Source organism: Epinephelus moara, chromosome 3 (assembly GCF_006386435.1).
Source record: "Epinephelus moara isolate mb chromosome 3, YSFRI_EMoa_1.0, whole genome shotgun sequence".
Lineage (NCBI taxonomy): Eukaryota > Metazoa > Chordata > Actinopteri > Perciformes > Serranidae > Epinephelus > Epinephelus moara.
The window spans coordinates 52,960-68,244 of NC_065508.1; the positions used below are offsets into that span (position 1 = coordinate 52,960).

Sequence of the window (15,285 nt, forward strand, 5' to 3'; positions counted from 1 at the left end):
CTCTCCAGAGTCTCAGCTCGCTGTCAGCTGTTCGCTGTGAAGCCAAAAACTCTGCAGGACGAAGAGCCAGAGACATGCGAGTCCTGTCCAACTGTACGTACTGTCCACCTGTCCTACTGTCCACCTGTCCAACTGTCCACCTGTCCTACTGTCCACCTGTCCAACTATACGTACTGTCCACCTGTCCTGCTGTCCACCTGTCTAACTATACGTACTGTCCACCTGTCCTACTGTCCACCTGTCCGACTGTACGTACTGTCCACCTGTCCTACTGTCCACCTGTCCAACTGTACGTACTGTCCACCTGTCCTACTGTCCACCTGTCCAACTATACATATTGTCTACGTGTCCTACTGTCCAACTGTACATACTGTCCACCTGTCCTACTGTCCACCTGTCCAACTGTACGTACTGTCCACCTGTCCAACTATACATATTGTCTACGTGTCCACCTGTCCAACTGTACGTACTGTCCACCTGTCCAACTGTACGTACTGTCCACCTGTCCTACTGTCCACCTGTCCAACTGTATGTACTGTCCACCTGTCCTACAGTCCACCTGTCCAAGTATACATACTGTCTACCTGTCCTACTGTCCAACTGTATGTACTGTCCACCTGTCCTACTGTCTACCCTTCCACCTGTCTACCTTTCAACCCTCTGTCCTTGGATTCTGTCGTTGAACCCCCTGCCCTTGAACCCTCTGTCCTTGGACTCTCTGTCCTTGAACCCTCTGTCCTTGGACTCCCAGTCCTTGGACCCTCTGCCCTTGGACTCTCAGTCCTTGGACTCTCTGTCCTTGGACTCTCTGTCCTTGGACCCTCAGTCCTTGGACTCTCTGCCCTTGAACCCTCTGTCCTTGGACTCTCTGTCCTTGAACCCTCTACCCTTGGACTCTCAGTCCTTGGACTCTCTGCCCTTGGACTCTCAGTCCTTGTACTCTCTGTCCTTGGACCCTCTGTCCTTGGACTCTCTGTCCTTGGACTCTCTGTCCTTGGACCCTCTGTTTTGGACGCTTGGACTCTCTGTCCTTGGACCCTCTGAGGAGGGGTCTCTCTACAGGATGGACAGACAGTAATCTGTAGTGATGTACATTATTTATCTGTGTTCTTGTCTCTCTGTCTGTCCGTCCTCCTGTCTGACTCTGTCCTCCTGTCTCTCTCTGACCTCCTGTCTGTCTCCAGCTCTTCTGTCTCAGGTCACAGTGTTGGCGGTCGTTCTGGTTCTGGTCATCCTCGCCGTTGTCTTCCTCATCATCCTCATCCTCCTCTGGAGAAAAGTCAGTACTATGACGTGCTGTAGTTTCAGTGTTACAGTAGTTTGTAGTTTCAGTGCTGCAGTAGTTTGTAGTTTCAGTGCTACAGTACTTTGTAGCTTCAGTGCTAAAGTAGTTTGTAGTTTCAGTGTTACAGTAGTTTGTAGTTTCAGTGTTACAGTCATTTGTAGTTTCAGTGTTACAGTAGTTTGTAGTTTCAGTGCTACAGTCATTTGTAGTTTCAGTGTTACATTAGTTTGTAGTTTCAGTGTTACAGTAATTTGTAGTTTCAGTGTTAGAGTAGTTTGTAGTTTCAGTGCTACAGTCATTTGTAGTTCAGTGCTGCAGTACATTATAGTTTCAGTGTTTTAGTAGTTTGTAGTTTCAGTGTTGCAGTTCTTTGTAGTTTCAGTGTTACAGTAGTTTGTAGTTTCACTGATGCACTTCTTTGTAGTTTCAGTGCTGCAGTACTTTGTAGTTTCAGTGTTACAGTAATTTGTAGTTTCAGTGCTACAGTAGTTTGTAGTTTCAGTGTTACAGTACTTTGTAGTTTCAGTGTTACAGTAGTTTGTAGTTTCAGTGCTGCAGTAGTTTGTAGTTTCAGTGTTACAGTTCTTTGTAGTTTCAGTGCTAAAGTAGTTTGTAGTTTCAGTGTTACAGTAGTTTGTAGTTTCAGTGTTACAGTACTTTGTAGTTTCAGTGTTACAGTAATTTGTAGTTTCAGTGCTACAGTACTTTGTAGTTTCAGTGTTACAGTAATTTGTAGTTTCAGTGCTACAGTAGTTTGTAGTTTCACTGTTACAGTAATTTGTAGTTTCAGTGCTACAGTAGTTTGTAGTTTCAGTGTTACAGTAATTTGTAGTTTCAGTGCTACAGTAGTTTGTAGTTTCACTGTTACAGTAATTTGTAGTTTCAGTGCTACAGTAGTTTGTAGTTTCAGTGTTACAGTAATTTGTAGTTTCAGTGCTACAGTACTTTGTAGTTTCAGTGTTACAGTAATTTGTAGTTTCAGTGCTACAGTAGTTTGTAGTTTCAGTGTTACAGTAATTTGTAGTTTCAGTGCTACAGTAGTTTGTAGTTTCAGTGTTACAGTAGTTTGTAGTTTCATTGCTGCAGTAGTTTGTAGTTTCAGTGCTACAGTACTTTGTAGTTTCAGTGTTACAGTAGTTTGTAGTTTCAGTGCTACAGTCATTTGTAGTTTCAGTGTTAGAGTAGTTTGTAGTTTCAGTGTTACAGTAGTTTGTAGTTTCAGTGATACAGTAGTTTGTAATTTCAGTGTTACAGCAGTTTGTAGTTCAGTGCTGCAGTACTTTATAGTTTCAGTGTTTTAGTAGTTTGTAGTTTCAGTGTTGCAGTTCTTTGTAGTTTCAGTGTTACAGTAGTTTGTAGTTTCACTGATGCACTTCTTTGTAGTTTCACTGTTGCACTTCTTTGTAGTTTCAGTGTAACAGTAGTTTTGTAGTTTCACTTTTGCAGTTCTTTGTAGTTTCAGTGCTGCAGTACTTTGTAGTTTCAGTGATACAGTAGTCTGTAGTTCAGTGTTACAGTAGTTTGTAGTTTCAGTGTTACAGTTCTTTGTAGTTTCAGTGTTACAGTAGTTTGTAGTTTCAGTGTTACATTAGTTTGTAGTTTCAGTGCTGCAGTACTTTGTAGTTTCAGTGATACAGTAGTTTGTAGTTTCAGTGCTACAGTGTTTGTAGTTCAGTGCTACAGTAGTATGTAGTTTCAGTGCTGCAGTACTTTGTAGTTTCAGTGTTACAGTAGTTTGTAGTTTCAGTGTTACAGTTCTTTGGAGTTTCAGTGTTACAGTAGTTTGTAGTTTCATTGTGACAGCAGTTTGTAGTTTCAGTGTTACAGTAGTTTGCAGTTCAGTGTTACAGTAGTTTGTAATTTCAGTGTTACAGTAGTTTGTAGTTTCAGTGTTACAGTAGTTTGTAGTTTCAGTGCTGCAGTAGTTTGTAGTTCAGTGTTACAGTAGTTTGTAGTTTCAGTGTGACAGTAGTTTGTAGTTTCCATGCTACAGTAGTTTGTACTTTCAGTGCTACAATAGTTTGTAGTGTCAGTGTTACGGTAGTTTGTAGTTTCAGTGTTTCAGTAGTTTGTAGTTTCAGTGTTACAGTAGTTTGTAGTTTCAGTGCTGCAGTAGTTTGTAGTTCACTGTTACAGTAGTTTGTAGTTTCAGTGTGACACTAGTTTGTAGTTTCCGTGCTACAGTAGTTTGTAGTGTCAGTGTTACAGTAGTTTGTAGTTTCAGTGTTACAGTAGTTTGTAGTTTCAGTGTTTCAGTTGTTTGTAGTTCAGTGTAACAGCAGTACCTCAGCAGAATCTTTTATTTGACCCAGTTCTTCCTGTTTGTTAGAAACCTCGTTATGAAGTTCGTTGGAAGGTGATTGAGTCGGTGAGTCCTGATGGACAGCAGTACACCTACCTTGACCCCGCCCACCTGCCCTACAACTCCACCTGGGAAGTACCACGAGACAACGTAGTCCTAGGTAATACTCTTTAGTAGTTACTAGGTACTGATACTTCTTAATCCCCACAGACAACTGTGGATCAGAAATCTCTGATTCTGTCTGCCTGTCTGTCTGTCTGCCTGTCTGTCTCCAGGTCGGGTGTTGGGTTCAGGTGCGTTTGGTCGTGTTGTCGAGGCGACTGTCTCCGGTCTGCTTCACTCTCATTCTACGACTAAAGCAGCCGTTAAGATGGTCAAACGTATGTACCTGTCAGACTGATTATTGATTAACTTCAGTCCTGAAATCAATTCTGTAACGTCATCTGTGTTTGTGTGTGTGTGTGTGTGTGTGTGTGTGTGTTCAGCCAGCAGTGGTGCTGTTCAGTCCTTGATGTCGGAGTTGAAGGTGTTGGTTCATCTCGGTCCTCACCTGAACGTGGTCAACCTGCTCGGAGCGTGCACCAGAGGAGGTGAACACTTGGATCCTGAACTAATCCTTACTGAACCTCCTGAGACCCTGCGTCCTCACATGAGGACATTGTCACAAACCGGGCCAGTTAGTGGCAACAAGGGAGTCCACACATGAAGTACCAAATCAAAATATAATTTATTACTAAATCATTTAAGTTGAAATTAGATCAAAATAAACCAAAAAGTATGAGTGGGATTAAATGTTAAGTGTCAGTCATGTATGCAGTGTATGGGTGAGTGGAGTGTGCTGTGTCAAAGTGTTGAATGCAGGAGGAAACAATACTTAATTCCCCATGGCAGGTGGAAACCAGCAAGCAGCAAGAGGGAGAATGTCAGTTTAGACAGCCCTTCAATACCCTGGTCCACATACACACAGGCGAGGCAAATTGGCCTGACGACCTGCCCAAAACTTCCACCCAGGGAAGTGAGAAAGCCAGAGAGCAGGCAGAGGAGCAGGCCGTCACAACGTCTCATTCTGGGTTTCATCCTGCTTCACTCAGAACTGTTGTCCTCCATCATGGACACTCTCTGTCCCACCTAGTGGTAGTGAGACCACAATACACTAATCCATGTAAAAACAAGATGGCTGACATCTCTGCCAAGTCAGTCTGCAGCTGATCCTGAGACAGACATGGACAAAACCTGATCAGAGTTTATGGTTCAGACTTTATTTCTGATAAATAATGTTTGTAAAGGACACTGGGACTTTATTATTGTCAGACTGTCTCTACAGACAAAAGGACAGACCTTGCTCAGAGTATGGAGCAAAGAAAATTCATCCACAGTTACAAACAAATCACAAAAGATTTTTCACAACAACGTTCAGATATTGAAATTAACAGTTTGATTCTTTATGACACACTGTGTGTGTTGAAATTAAACGTCCTCATATGAGGACATCTGTTTTTTCTAAAACTACTTCCTATTTAAAGACAATGTTCAGTTTTTCTATTCATCAGGTCCGACTGATCCCAAACAGCTCAGAGACATTAAAGATTCAGACCACACAGAAGCTGAGGTCTCAGGAGATTCATCGTCTAATCTTGAGTTAATCCACATTAATCTGATCGAATCTCACAGTTTGTTTAACGAACCAATGAACTAACTAACTCGTCTGTGAGCTGAGAGCCTGGTGAGACGGCCTGATGTTGTGAGCTCTACATGTTGTTTGTACTAGTCTGGACTCTGACACCTCAGACACTTTCAGGAGGACTCACCTGGACAGACAAACTCCTTCAGCCAATCAGAGAAACAGAACACCAGGAACATCGAGTCAGCTGACAGGCTTTTCTCAAATCTGTCAGAAGAACGATGACAACGTTGTTTCCTCTGAGGAACTCTGTGAGGTCAAACTGTTGTTGTTGTTGATTGATTGATTGATTGATTGATTTCAGGAAGATGATAAGACAGTAATCCTAAGGATGACATGCTAAAGTAAAATACTTATTTCCAGCATGGTCCTTGGTGTTTACACACAAGAAACAAATAAACAAGAAGCAGACAAACTCAGACTAAAAATACATACAGTAAAAAAGAAACAGCTGTAAAAAACTATCCAATTCATCAATAAATATCCACCTTGTTCCATAAAATCTCCTTGACCTGTCTTTTAAAAATCCCTCGTGATGAGAAGCGTTTTGCAGCAATTGGGCAAACTATTCCATGCCATGATACCAGTGTAAAAGAAAGAGTTTTTAACTGCATTATTAGCTCTAGGAACTATGCAGGAGCGGATGCTGGCCCTAGTGTTATGACTATGCTGCGTGTGGACCATGGATACATTAGAGCATAAATATTTGGGGGCATGACGATTAACAATGTTAAACATATGGTTCAGCTTAAGTTGCTCTACTCTTAGATGTACAGGTAGTAGACCAGCTCTTGTAAACTCCTCCCTACCAATATGAGTACGGGGGGGCTTTTAACAGATACTGAATAACATTGTTTTGCAGCACTTGGAATTTGTTTTAAAGTTTCACTGTCAACCCAGAAAACCATGCAGAGCAAGCAAAATCCACATGACATTGAATCACAGTTAATACCAATAATTTCTTTACAGAAAAATCAAAAAGCTTTGTTTTGCGATATAAAAACTTCAACTTACAGGCACATTTGGCTAAAGTTTTTGCTGCAATGGATTCACCTATAAGTGATTGATCCAGTGTTAGACCCAAATATGTGACACTTGATTTAGACACAATTTCAGACCCATTACACATCACCTTTAAAGTATTTGATTTTATTAACTTCCTTTTTGTACCAAACAAGATTGATTCAGTCTTGCCCAGATGCATAGAGAGCTTATTGTCTACAAGCCACTGGTAGACAGACTCAAACTCTATGCCAAGAGTATTTTCAATGTCTTTAACATTACACCCTGGGACAAGTAAAGCAGAATCATCGGCATATAATAGCAACTTGCACCGTACCGCAGCTGACATGTCATTTATGTATATTAAAAATAACAGGGGCCCCAGGATCGAACCTTGGGGCACCCCGCATGTTATACTCTGTGGATCAGAGAGGGTCCCCTCAACATCGCATACTTGTGTCCTATCCGTTAGGTAAGAAGTGAACCATTTGAGTGCTGAGTTTCTAAAACCCATGCACTGTAATTTAGAAATCAAAATGTCATGGTTCACAGTATCGAATGCTTTTTGCAAGTCAAGTAGAAGCATACCAACATAATTCCCTAGATCAAAATTCTGACGCACATAGTCGAAGAGGTGAATGAGACAGGTGTCAGTAGAATATGCAGCTCTAAAACCAGACTGGAGCTCATATAATAGATCATGCCTGATGAGATACTCCTCCACCTGTTCATACACAAGATGTTAAAAAATCTTTGATATGGTTTACAGACTGGCCTATAATCCCCAACATTAGCTCTGTTATTTTTCTTTAAGAGCGGAACCATCCTAGCATTCTTCATATCGTTTGGGAAAACACCCTGACTTATGGACAGATTTATGACATAGGTAAGAATACTAGATGTAACCCCAGCACTATCCCTAAGAAACCTGGAGGGGATAAGGTCCAAGCCAGTGGACCACTTTATCCTCTGAGACAGGACTAATTGCAAATGCATCTGCAGAGACATTTTTACTTCTATAAAAGGAGTTAACAAATGAATTGCCATATTTATCAGAAGCACCTGGCAATTTACTGACCAGACTGGCAGCAACCGTTGTAAAGTAATGGTTAAAATGGCAGGCAATCAGCCGCTTATCAAAATACATCTCATCTTCAATAATAAGCCCTGCTTTACCAGACTGTGATTTTGATTTTGCTGTTGATCCCATATCATTGAGAATTTTCCATAGTTTTTTAGGCTGTTTTGCATTTGCAGCAATGGAATCAGAATATAATTCAGACTTAGCCTGCTGGACCTTGTAACTAACTTGATTTCTAAGATTAGCATAAGAGTTATAGTCAGCTGGTAGTTTAGACTTTTTAAATTTATGAAACATCTGTTACGTTGTCTGATCAGATCAACGATTTCAGATGACATCCAACATGCACTTCTGTGCTTAATTCTTGTTTCCCTCATTGGTGCAACTTTATCAAGAACAGCTATGAAATGCTGCTTGAACAAATCCCAAGCTTTGTCAACATCATTACATTCGAGTACATCCGACCAGTTTCTCTCAAATAGCCTTTGATTGAACACCTCAGCAGAGTACTGTTTGGTACATCTGTATTTGATGGAACAATGCTCATTTATTGGCTGAGATTTCATTTTCTTGCGTGTGCAAAAAACTGCATTATGATCACTGAAAGCCACATCCAACACACCTGAGTGACATATCATTCCACAGTCAGATACTAAAATCAAGTCAAGAAGGGACTGGCAATTAATAGACAACCTAGTAGGCTCAGTAATTAATTGCTGTAAACCAGACACCTTACAGAGACATGAAAGAGACTCTTTTAGGCTACTTCGTGGCAATAATAGATTTGTATTAAAATCACCCATGATGACACATTCTTTCTCTCGGCAAATATTGGTTTCACAACAGACAGATTCAAGGAGTTCATAGAAGTCTGTTTGTTTAGGCGGGCGGTAACAGACACCTACAATGATGGGCTTGGTTTTAGGAAGAATTAACTCCACCCAAGCTGCCTCCAAGCCATCCACCTGTAGATCATGACGCGGATTGAAAGTTATGTCAGTCCTTATAAAAAGGCATACTCCTCCTCCGTGTCTGTTGCGATCTCGTTGGTAGATGTAATAACCTAAAAGCCCAACTTCACCATCTTGAATAGAACTGTCCAGCCAGGTCTCCGACACAGCGATCACAGCAGCTTTTGAAGTAGTCGCGAGGTGCCGGATTTTATCCAGTTTGGGAAGAAGACTCCTGGCATTGACGTGAATAAAATGCATCCCTTTCCGATTTAAAAGGCCGAGTGAATCATAGTCTCTCCCATCCATGCTATCCTCATCATAAGTCCTCACATCATTTGTGTCATCAAAGACATCGGCGCTGCACATTTCCTGCACACAACACCGGTTACAAACCAGCGGGATATCTGACTTATTTCTTACAGCCTGGTCATACAATTTTGGAGCAATATTTCTGCACCTTATATGAACAAAAATGTCACAAAAGTCACATGCAACTGCTTTGGCGTTTGGTCTTACCACCTTTCTGCAGTTAGAGCAGCAGCTGCTGCTGCTGATGTTAGGCTTATTTTTACCGGTGTTTTGCTGTTTGCAAGTTTGTAGGGCCCGGACACTGATGGATATCTCCTGAAAGCAGTAGGCAGATTGATAATATTAATATATCGCTGGGTTCCTCCGGAACTTGCTTTGAATGCGGCTTTAGACTGCAAGGTGATCCAGACAACACTGCCATATCCACAAAGCTTGTCAGCTTTGACTGACAGGTGACAGATTTCGTCCAAACGCTCAGTTCTCAGCTGCGTAAAAGTATCATATCCAAAGCACTCCTCAGAATTTTTAAAACGGTGACCTAAAATGCTTAAAAAAACAGCATAAACTGATACTGCTACCAGAGCTCCAAATGCACTTGGTGCACCTGACGCCATCTTAAAACGATGTTGTTTACTTGTTGTTATTTACTCTGTGTCTGCAGTAACATCATTCATTGTTGTGTTCACTAATGTCAGATTCAGCGCCTACAGTGCTGATCCCTGATTGGCTCTGATTGGATTTGAATTATCGGGTGTGTGAGGCGTCAGTGAGTCCAGACAGAGACTGAGCACAGAGCTCACAACATCAGGATGGTCTCACCAGGTTAGAGCTCTGCAGTGATGCCACCCTGTGGAGGAACAGAGAACTACAGCTGATCATACAGGACACAACAACTGGCTCTCTGTCTGTCTGTCTGTATGTCTGTCTGTCTGTCTGTCTGTCCAGGTCCTGTATATCTCATCACTGAGTTTTGTCGTCATGGAGACCTGGTGAACTACCTGCAGAGGAACAAACACACCTTCCTACAGAGTGACACACACACCAAGAGGTCAACACACACACACACACACACACACACACACACACACACACACACACACACACACACACACACCTGTCTCTCTATCTCTACCTGTCTGTCTCTGAGGTTGACGCTGTCTGTCTCTCTGTCTGTCCCTGCAGTGAGAGTGATGGAGGGTACATGGACATGAATAAAGAGGAGAGCGTTCAGTATGTGGCAATGAAGGAGCTCAGCTATGCCGATATTGAGCCTGCGGTCTACGAGACGCCGTACATGCCCACAGGTGATACATGACATATTCTGTGTACAAATACTGTACATATAACATGTGTTTACATTCATGTGTTTTATATGTTCAAACTGAAGGACGTCACAGTGTTAAAGACAGGATCTTTATTTTGATCTTTAACGACAGAATCATTAACATAAACTCTGATCAGGTTTTGTCCACGTCTGTCTCAGGATCAGCTGCAGACTGACTCTGCAGAGATGGCAGCCATCTTGTTTTTACATGAATTAGTGTATTGTGGTCTCACTACCACTAGATGGGACAGAGAGTGTCCATGATGGAGGACAACAGCTCTGAGTGAAACAGGATGAAGTATAAGGAGCATTAAAACTGTAACTGACCGTGTCCTTCTCCTTCAGACCAGCAGGAGGCGCCAGCTGTCCTCCTCAGTGACTCTCCTGTCCTCAGTCTCAACGACCTCCTCAGTTTCTCCTACCAGATCTCTCAGGCCATGGACTTCCTGTCCTCCAGAAACGTAGGTCACTCAGTCATCAACACTGCTGCATGTTCATGTGTTGTGTGTTCAAGTGTTGTGTGTTCAGGTGTTGTGTTGTGTGTTCATGTGTTGTGTTGTGTGTTCACGTGTTGTGTGTTCATGTGTTGTGTTGTGTGTTAATGTGTTTTGTGTTCATGTGTTGTGTTGTGTGTTAATGTGTTGTGTTGTGTGTTCAGGTGTTGTGTGTTCATGTGGTGTGTTGTGTCTTCATGTGTTGTGTTGTGTGTTCATGTGTAGTGTGTTCATGTGTTGTATGTTAATGTGTTGTGTGTTCATGTGTTGTGTGATCATGTGTTGTGTGTTCATGTGTTGTGTGATCATGTGTTGTGTGCTCATATATTTTGTGTCCATATGTTGTGTGTTCATGTGTTGTGTTGTGTGCTCATGTGTTGTGTGTTCATGTGTTGTGTTGTCTGTTCATGTGTTGTGTGTTCATGTGTTGTGTTGTGTGTTAAGGTGTTGTGTTGTGTGTTCATGTGATGCGGTGTGGGTTAACATGTTTTGCTGTGTATAGACTCGTGTCACTCTGTTGTCCCACAGTGTGTCCACAGAGACCTGGCAGCGAGGAACGTCCTGGTGTGTGAGGCGAAGCTGGTGAAGATCTGTGACTTTGGTTTGGCCAGAGATCTGACGAAAGACCAGGACTACGTCGCCCGAGGAAACGTCAGTGAATGACATCGATTATTAATAAACAATCGTAGTTTCATAAACAGACGGTAAAAAGTGCACCCTTTAATTTTCAGAGCTTCCTGCCGGTGAAGTGGATGTCTCCAGAGAGCATCTTCCAGAACATTTACAGCTCTCAAAGTGACGTCTGGTCCTACGGAGTCTTACTGTGGGAGATCTTCTCTCTGGGTAAACCAGTTTAGACCAGTGCACACACCAGTCCACCCATTCTCCATCTGCCTCACTGCAGTGTGATGTGTGTTTTGTCCCAGGTGGGAGCCCGTACCCTGACCTCCCCATGACCCAGGAGTTCTACTCGTCCCTGAAGAGAGGATACAGGATGAGTCGACCTGATCATGCTTCGCACAACATGTATGACTCAGACTGAGCTCCGCACGCTTCTCTTTACTGTCATTATGACATCATCTGTTTCATCTCCACGCCTAATTTGAGTTCATTCAGCCAATCAGGTCACCTGAAGTGAAGCTCTGCGCTCTTCACTTAGTGGATCCCTTCAGTCTGAGGTGTCCTATGTCTGTCTCTGTGTCCTCAGTTACGACCTGATGAGACAGTGTTGGGAGGAGAAACCTCAGTCTAGACCTTCTTTCTCCTCATTGGTCGTCTCCTTTGGAAACACGTTGACTGACGACTACAAAAAGGTACCAAGTCTCTTTATTATGATTCGTCCTAGGTGAGTCTGTTCAATCAAACTCACAACAAAAACTTCATTACAGGAAGTCCAACTTGTTACTGTTTCCTGTTTGACACAAACACTCTCTTCCCAAAACCGAACCATCCTCCTCCCCCGTCACAAAGTGTAACTCCGTCTGTCCCCTCTGTCACGGCTGGATGAAACTGCTTCGTTATGGTGGAGGAGATAAATACGGCAGCAGCTTTAGGACAAATTTCCCTGTCTTCAGCAGAAAGACAAACTGGCATAACTTTTCATAATGACAGAAAAAAATAAAACTTCATCACATTTTATGTTCTGGTGTTGTGTTTGATTCTTCCTGATGTTGTGTGTTTGATTCTTCCTGGTGTTGTGTTTGATTCTTCCTGATGTTGTGTTTGACTCTTCCTGATGTTGTGTTTGATTCTTCCTGATGTTGTATGTTTGAGTCTTCCTGATGTTGTGTTTGATTCTTCCTAATGTTGTCTTTGATTCTTCCTGATGTTGTCTTTGATTCTTCCTGATGTTGTCTTTGAGTCTTCCTGATATTGTGTTTGATTCTTCCTGATGTTGTGTTTGATTCTTCCTGATGTTGTGTTTGATTCTTCCTGATGTTGTATGTTTGAGTCTTCCTGATGTTGTGTTTGATTCTTCCTAATGTTGTCTTTGATTCTTCCTGATGTTGTCTTTGATTCTTCCTGATGTTGTGTTTGATTCTTCCTGATGTTGTGTTTGATTCTTCCTGATGTTGTGTTTGATTCTTCCTGATGTTGTATGTTTGAGTCTTCCTGATGTTGTGTTTGATTCTTCCTAATGTTGTCTTTGATTCTTCCTGATGTTGTCTTTGATTCTTCCTGATGTTGTGTTTGATTCTTCCTGATGTTGTGTTTGATTCTTCCTGATGTTGTGTTTGATTCTTCCTGATGTTGTATGTTTGAGTCTTCCTGATGTTGTGTTTGATTCTTCCTAATGTTGTCTTTGATTCTTCCTGATGTTGTCTTTGATTCTTCCTGATGTTGTGTTTGATTCTTCCTGATGTTGTGTTTGATTCTTCCTGATGTTGTGTTTGATTCTTCCTGATGTTGTATGTTTGAGTCTTCCTGATGTTGTGTTTGATTCTTCCTAATGTTGTCTTTGATTCTTCCTGATGTTGTCTTTGATTCTTCCTGATGTTGTGTTTGACTCTTCCTGATGTTGTGTTTGATTCTTCCTGATGTTGTATGTTTGAGTCTTCCTGATGTTGTGTTTGATTCTTCCTAATGTTGTCTTTGATTCTTCCTGATGTTGTCTTTGATTCTTCCTGATGTTGTGTTTGATTCTTCCTGATGTTGTGCTTGATTCTTCCTAATGTTGTGTTTGATTCTTCCTGGTGTTGTGTTTGATTCTTCCTGATTTTGTGCTTGATTCTTCCTAATGTTGTGTTTGATTCTTCCTGGTGTTGTGTTTGATTCTTCCTGATGTTCTCTCAGATACAGCTCTCTCAGTACTGTTGTTGTTCCTGTGTTTCAGCGTTACCTCCAGCTGACGGAGGACTTCATGAAAGGGGACCATCCAGCTGTTGTTGGATCCAAACTGAGTCCATCCAGAGCTGCTGGTGATCAGACTGATGGACAGACAGACACAGATGGTCAGAGACACACTGACGTCATGTTATTGATCGTGTTACTGATCACGTCATCGATCGTGTTATCGATCTTGTTACTGATCATCTTTTCGATCATGTTACTGATCATGTTATAGATCATGTTATAGATCATGTGACTGATCATGTCACCGATCATATTATTGATCAGAGAAGATGAACTCACGAGATCACTCGTCGTGTTGTTGACAGGACGCCACGCCCCTCACCTTTCAGAGGCGGGGCCAGAGGAGGCAGGCCCCTCCCACGGTACTTACATCATCCCCTTCACTGACATCACCATAGAAACCAGTGGAGATGCTGCGCTGGCCGCAGTCAGGTAAGAATTTGTCTGAGGCTCATAAAGAAGGATCTGTTTATTACATCAGATTAATGATGACACAACATGTTTATGTTGTTTCTGTATTATATTGTTGTTGTTGTTGTTGTTGTTGATAGATTTAGTTTTTATTGTTTAGCTTTTTTTGTTTGTTGTTATTTGTGTCTTTGCTGATAATCTGAATCAGCTGCTGTGTGGTGTCCTCTGCTGGATGTTTACAGTCCTGCATGTTTCACTTGAAGCAAAGACTGCTGGGAAATCTGGATGATTCATTCATTCATTCATTCATTAATGATCAGAGTCTTTAACTGATTACTCTGATGTTTATTTTCATTTATCTGAATTCACTGATCAATTAGTTTTATTCAAAATTCTTTGTGAACTAGATACTACTGATGATGATGATGATGATGATAGTGATGAAGATGTCTCTCTCCTCTGCAGCCCTCAGCTGTTTCAGGAGACACCAGAAGTACAGGAAGTGACATCATCAGAGGACAACCATCAAGTTGAGGATGCTCCTGAGTCATCCCAACGGCATGAGGAATAGGACGAGAGCTGCCTGTGAAGGCTCCGCTGCCTTCCAGACAAGAGGAAGGGTTTAATTAACCTTCCACGACGGGTGATTAATTCATTCATAAAGACATGACATCATCAGACAGGTAACGTGGGTTGTTTTTACTCACAGTTATGACTGTAAGGCGTCAAAGGAAACAGGATTGTTTACATGTTTGTGTTTGTAAACGGGAAACAGAACTCTTCTTCCAGCAGGTCCTGAGTCAGATTAATGACGTTATAATCTGCAGCTGTATATTCTGTATTTACTCTGTGATATAATCTGCTGCATCTTTATTCTAACTGCTTTTAGACAAACTGATCAGAGTCAGAACGTTTTATTAAAGATACTTTTCAGAATAAAATCCTCTCAGCTTGTCTCTGTCTTTCATTAATTATTATTTTAACTGAAGGTTTCTGATGTGTCTCCTTCATAAAGACTATAATCCATGAGATTATTTATCACCTGGGCCCAGTATTTCAAAGTGATCTGATAGGATTATCCTGGCTGGATTGGATTAAATCCTGATCTGATCTGAAAACTGGGTATTTCAACACAGATCCTGAGGATCAGGATTCAGATCTGGTAATGCAATCCTCCCTTTAATCCAGATAAAGGCATTTGGGTATTTCAAAGTTAAGGCAGAGATCTTGATCAATTTGATACCAAATTTCAGGATTATTTGGATCCCACCTCAGAGGTGGATTTGACAAAGCCTCAGCTCCACTTCTCCTAGATATTGTTACTCAAGATGTTCATTACACTTAATCTAAATTAGTGTTTTAGTTGTAAGTAATTTCAAGAATAGACAATATTGTTTGGCCATACTTCCTGAAACTGCTGTAAATAAGAGTAACAAATACAGACCTATTTCTCAACGTCTAGTTTCACCTAACAATGAGCGCGTTTACATGTGCACTAATAAACCGATCATTATCTGATTTCTGGAGTTACCTGATTATTCAAGTGGTCATGTAAACAGCATAATCCGATAGGCTTTATCAGATAAAAGC

At 41.6% G+C, this 15,285-nt stretch overlaps 1 protein-coding gene across 1 annotated transcript in view; it reads left to right on the forward strand.

Annotated features, from left to right (window-relative positions):
• The window catches only part of LOC126384012 (platelet-derived growth factor receptor beta-like), a 24,915-nt gene extending 10,260 nt beyond the window's left edge, over positions 1 to 14,655 (forward strand). Inside the window, exons 14-28 of the mRNA XM_050034821.1 lie at positions 1 to 93; positions 1,185 to 1,279; positions 3,615 to 3,747; positions 3,863 to 3,967; positions 4,073 to 4,177; positions 9,559 to 9,661; positions 9,796 to 9,917; positions 10,283 to 10,398; positions 10,960 to 11,082; positions 11,163 to 11,274; positions 11,358 to 11,457; positions 11,639 to 11,744; positions 13,265 to 13,382; positions 13,590 to 13,716; positions 14,161 to 14,655. The exon at positions 1 to 93 is cut by the window's left edge and continues 16 nt beyond it. Coding sequence (XP_049890778.1) covers positions 1 to 93; positions 1,185 to 1,279; positions 3,615 to 3,747; positions 3,863 to 3,967; positions 4,073 to 4,177; positions 9,559 to 9,661; positions 9,796 to 9,917; positions 10,283 to 10,398; positions 10,960 to 11,082; positions 11,163 to 11,274; positions 11,358 to 11,457; positions 11,639 to 11,744; positions 13,265 to 13,382; positions 13,590 to 13,716; positions 14,161 to 14,266 — 1,664 coding nt within the window. The 3' untranslated portion in view covers positions 14,267 to 14,655. The remainder of the gene's footprint in view (positions 94 to 1,184; positions 1,280 to 3,614; positions 3,748 to 3,862; positions 3,968 to 4,072; positions 4,178 to 9,558; positions 9,662 to 9,795; positions 9,918 to 10,282; positions 10,399 to 10,959; positions 11,083 to 11,162; positions 11,275 to 11,357; positions 11,458 to 11,638; positions 11,745 to 13,264; positions 13,383 to 13,589; positions 13,717 to 14,160) is intronic.
• Positions 14,656 to 15,285: the final 630 nt, after the last annotated feature.